The sequence below is a fragment of the Aulostomus chinensis genome, chromosome 21 (assembly GCF_037954235.1).
Source record: "Aulostomus chinensis isolate RoL2024-O1b breed Wild chromosome 21, RoL_Achi_v1.0, whole genome shotgun sequence".
Classification (NCBI taxonomy): domain Eukaryota; kingdom Metazoa; phylum Chordata; class Actinopteri; order Syngnathiformes; family Aulostomidae; genus Aulostomus; species Aulostomus chinensis.
Window position 1 is genome coordinate 20,723,386 of NC_141340.1, and position 4,643 is coordinate 20,728,028.

Here is a 4,643-nt window from a genome sequence, read left to right on the forward strand (position 1 = left end):
GCGTTTCAGTTGTGTGTGTGTGTATGTGAGAGCGTTTCAGTAGTGTGTATGTGAGAGAGCGTTTCAGTTGTTTGTGTGTGTGTATGTGAGAGGGTTTCAGTTGTGTGTGTGTGTTTATGTGAGAGAGCGTTTCAGTAGTGTGTGTGTATGTGAGAGCGTTTCAATATTGTGTGTGTGTATATGTGAGAGAGCGTTTCAGTTGTGTGTGTGTTTATGTGAGAGCGTTTCAGTAGTGTGTGTGTGTATGAGACAGCGTTTCAGTATTGTGTGTGTATGTGAGAGGGTTTCAGTAGTGTGTGTGTGTGTGTGTGTGTGTGTGTGAGAGAGCATTTCATTTGTATGTGTGTATGAGAGAGCGTTTCAGTAGTGTGTGTTTGTATGTGAGAGAGTTTCAGTTGTGTCTGTATGAGACAGCGTTTCAGGAGTGTGTGTGTATGTTAGAGCGTTTCAGGAGTGTGTGTGTGTGTGTTAGAGAGTTTCAGTAGAGTGTGTGTGTATGTGAGAGCGTTTCAGTTGTGTGTATGTGTGTATGTGAGAGCATTTAAGTAGTGTGTATGTGAGAGAGCGTTTCAGTTGTGTGTGTGTGTATGTGAGAGCGTTTCAGGAGTGTGTGTGTATGTGAGACAGCATTTCAGTTTTGTGTGTGTGTGTGTGTGAGAGCGTTTCACTGGTGTGTGTATGTGTATGTGAGAGCGTTTCAGTATTGTGTATGTGTGAGCGTTTCAGTAGTGTGTGTGTGTATTTGAGAGCGTTTCAGTTGTGTGTGTGTGTATGTGAGAGCGTTTCAGTAGTGTGTGTGTGTATGTGAGAGCGTTTTAGTATTGTGTGTGTATTTGAGAGCGTTTCAGTTGTGTGTGTGTGTGTATGTGAGAGCGTTTCAGGAGTGTGTGTGTATGTGAGAGCGTTTCAGTTGTGTGTGTGTGTGTATGTGAGAGTGTTTCAGTTGTGTGTGTGTGTATGTGAGAGCGTTTCAGTAGTGTGTGTGTGTATGTGAGAGCGTTTCAGTAGTGTGTGTGTGTATGTGAGAGCGTTTCAGTAGTGTGTATGTGTGTATGTGAGAGCATACATTCAGAGCATCATTCAAAAATCTGAGAGGAAAAGATTTTGTTGACAGCCCCACCAGGAGGTACTTTCTTCTGGGCGTCATGGGTGAAGGGTCCTACGCTCACATTTTTAAAAGTGTAACATTGGCACCAGAACAAAGGGTGGCGCTAAAGCTTTTTAAACACAAGTCGCTGGCTTCAAGAGAGGTAAGCAATCCGAGCCTTCTTGATGATGATGAGACAAATAGGTTGTACGACCCTGCGTCTCTCAACAATGTCATTTTTTGCTCCTCTCTCTAGATAACCATGGCAAAGGCAATGAGTGTCCTTGACCAGGACAGGACAAATTTGGTCAAGGACATTGAGCATTTTGAAGTTGGAGAAAACGCCTATCTATCATCTGAGAGGCTGGATAGGAACCTATATGAATTGTTAGAAGACAGAAACTTCCAGCCACTAAACCTTCATGAGATACGACCGATAGCACAGCAGGTAAGAATGTCAAGCTTTTCTATTGACTGGTCCAGGAATTATACCGACCTTCACCTTGGTCTCATACGTTTCCTCCTTTTTCCTGCAGCTCCTGACAGCTTTAGACACACTAAAGTCAATGGGAATAATTCATTCTGACTTAAAACTGGACAACGTCATGTTAGTGGACCATGAAAAGACACCCTTTAAAGTCAAGATCATTGACTTTGGCCTGTCCTTCTTTACGAGCGAGGCTAATAGCAAACACGGTCAGATCATCCAGCCCTTGGCAATACGGTAAGATCCCTCTGCAAGGCCCCTCTTGTCACATGCTCTTCACAATCCATTAAAAGCTGTTCCAATGTTCCACACACATGCTGACTTTGTGAAAAGTCAAAGTCGACTTTACTGTCAAGTGTACTGTACGTGCATGACATACAGCACAGATGAAATTTCACGGTGCAAACAGGCAATAAACCAACATAAAAATAGTAGCAGGCAATACACAACCCAAAACACAATAAACAATGCCCTCAACTTGTTCTTCACCAACAGTGCCCCTGAAGTCCTTTTGGGACTCCCTGTGTCCGAGGCCATAGATATGTGGTCTCTCGGCTGCCTGTTGTTTCAACTGTTCACCGCCCGTCGCCTGTTTCCAAGGGACAAGTTCCAGATTGTAAGTAGCGAAGACCTCATGACATCCCACTGCAGAAAACATATCCCAAGTCATTTAGGGAGGTAAAGTAGGACATTGGCTGATACAAATTTCTCTCTCCAGATCAGGTCCATGGTGGACGTCTTTGGCCAGCCACCTGACCACCTACTCAACGCCGGGAAACACACCCAGATGTACTTTGAGTACTGTGAACACTTACAACCGAAATGGAGGTTGAAGGTATTTGAACTTCTTCTGTCCTTTCCAGATGTGTTCATTTAGGCAGGAACTATTTGAAATGATTCAAACCTTTAGGAGAAAGTATCTAACGTGTTTTGTTGCTGTCGACCATGTAGGATTACACTTTAGGGACTACAAACTGGAAAGGGCTACTCCAGTACCTGGACGCGCTGATGACAGTAAGTGGTCCATTTGCATAAATACAAGTTTGCTCTCCTGCTGATAGAAGGATGCTGACAAACACAATCTTTGCAGACTCAGTTCCCCTCAGAGACAGACAACAAAGCGGAGTTGGAGGATCGAGCTGCCTTCATCGACCTCCTGAAGGCTCTCCTGGAATTGGACCCAGACAAGAGGATCACACCTCAGGAGGCTCTCCATCATCCATTTATAAAAATGGTCCATCTGATGGTGAAACCAGACGGGGGCCAGTAGTAAGTACCTGAGTTTCTGGTATCAGTAGAGTTGAGCAGACACCTGAACAGGTGAATTCAATGACTGACAGAGTCATTCATCGTCATGTTTTTTGTTTTTTTCCAGTACGAAAGACAGTCTAGAGAAAATGCAGATGAGCCAGGGGGATGCCCCCGCTGAGCCCAAGAAGGGGCTGTTGCAAAGAGTCCAATCTTTCTTTGGCAAAATATGCAGACATGCTGTTCTGTTGACACACAAAATCTGGTGTAGGCAAAAGTTCTTCTTTCACTGGTGTAGAAGACGTTTCCCCACTTATCCGAGAGGCTTCTTCCGTTCTAAAGGAAGGTGAGGAAAGCCAGGTATTTAACCAGTTGGGGGATCACCTGGGGGCTTGGCCAGAATGTCATTAGCGCCCTCATCAGCCTGGTGTGTGGCTCATGGAGAATACAAGGTCAAAGTTAATGTCAACTTCATTGCCAGATACACTGTACGTGCATGCCCCCTCATGGAAGCAACATCGAGGACACACCTATGCACCTTGCCAGGGGCTGCAGGAAAGCCAAAAATGAGGGAGAGCCACTGGGGGCCGTGGCCCTCATGCAAATGGACCTAGTTGGCGCAACTGTCCTTGTTCAGAGAGGACGGAGACATTGACCTTCCCCCAAAGGACACACACCAGTGCACCGTTCCAGGGGCCGCAGGAAGGCCAAAAACAAGGAGGAGCCTTTGGAGGCCATGTCCCTCATGCTAATGAGCCTCCCTGGCACAGCAGACATTCTCAGAGGACAGAGACAGTGCCCCTCCCCTGAGGACACACATCAATACCCCGTGTAAGAACACAAAGGTAAAGTCCAAATCTTTTTTACTGAAATCTGGGTGACCAAATGTTATGGTTGTAACTTGAAACATTGTATTTTCTTTGTAGCCTGTGGCTTTGGACCATCCAGGGGCCAAAGCTCTGTGGGGCCGCCTGAATAAGGATCAGCGTAACTGGCGGGATCATGACATCAGCAGTGAGATGCGGGAGTCCCACCAGAGCGTGAGAGACCCTGTCCAGCCCTTGTCCTGGTAGCTGGCCAAAGAAGATCCTCAGGAGTTCGTTCCAGTGCGGAGACACTGAGCCTTTTGGCAGAGAGGCAGAAACCACTGAGCTCAATCAAACAACTTTGTGTCAAAGTAGTGGCGCCTCTCTGCCAACACTTGTGTTCATGTTCTCTCCACCTTTTTTGTTTTTTAATGGAAAATTGATCATGTTCATTATTTTTTTAATTCCCTGTGCAAATAAAAACTAATGATCAATGAAGACCAAAGGTTGTGTTTTTAATTTTCCAAATAAAAGAAATGACCTAAACCTGCTCAACTGAAATGATTGATAGTTATTGTTTGAATTGTGTGAGTTTATGTGTTCATCATCCAGCAGCTCCAGATAACGGACGCCTCAAAGTGCAGTAGCTGGCTCGTAATCCTTAAAAGGAATAAGCAGAAGACAATGGATGGTGTTTGTGTGTGTGTGTGTGTGTGTATATACATATATACAGTATATTTATATATATATACTGTATATATTTATCGTTTGTGTGTATATGTGTGTGTATATACAGATGTGTGCGTGACAGATTAATGTGTATCTGCTATGAAATATACTGATTCTCTATAAATGCTTTTCTATTGTTGTGTTTATATTCAGTGTTTGCAAAATACCTATCATACACCACATGTTTCTTATATCAGAATATTCCATTAATTTATTGGTAATCCCACCTTGAATGCATATAAAATGTAATGGCAGCCCCACGGCTCGTCGGCGCTAACAGGCAGTA

At 44.5% G+C, this 4,643-nt stretch overlaps 1 protein-coding gene across 3 annotated transcripts; it reads left to right on the forward strand.

Annotated features, from left to right (window-relative positions):
- The first annotated feature begins 326 nt into the window (after positions 1 to 326).
- On the forward strand, positions 327 to 4,160 carry LOC147242025 (homeodomain-interacting protein kinase 1-like). Of its 3 annotated transcripts, XR_015111021.1 has the most exons (10): positions 327 to 1,250; positions 1,344 to 1,535; positions 1,624 to 1,811; positions 2,070 to 2,190; positions 2,293 to 2,409; positions 2,526 to 2,588; positions 2,665 to 2,843; positions 2,950 to 3,168; positions 3,304 to 3,667; positions 3,749 to 4,160. XR_015111021.1 is itself a non-coding variant. In XM_086192022.1 (9 exons), the coding sequence occupies exons 1-9, from the start codon at positions 1,146 to 1,148 to the stop codon at positions 3,434 to 3,436; spliced, it is 1,317 nt and encodes a 438-aa protein (XP_086048148.1). In that variant the 5' UTR covers positions 327 to 1,145; the 3' UTR covers positions 3,437 to 4,160. The 3 variants fall into 3 exon arrangements, 2 of the variants coding, with proteins under 2 accessions (XP_086048148.1, XP_086048149.1); XM_086192022.1 differs by having other exon boundaries at positions 3,304 to 4,160; XM_086192023.1 differs by having other exon boundaries at positions 2,671 to 2,843; positions 3,304 to 4,160.
- The last annotated feature ends 483 nt before the right edge of the window (positions 4,161 to 4,643 follow it).

Coding starts and splice junctions, on each gene's coding strand:
- LOC147242025 (XM_086192022.1), top strand. CDS start 1,146: ATGGGTGAAGGGTCCTACGCTCACATTTTTAAAAGTGTAACATTGGCA. Junction 2,589..2,664: donor ACCTGGACGCGCTGATGACA/GTAAGTGGTCCA, acceptor CAATCTTTGCAG/ACTCAGTTCCCCTCAGAGAC. Junction 3,169..3,303: donor TTCTTCCGTTCTAAAGGAAG/GTGAGGAAAGCC, acceptor CTTCATTGCCAG/ATACACTGTACGTGCATGCC.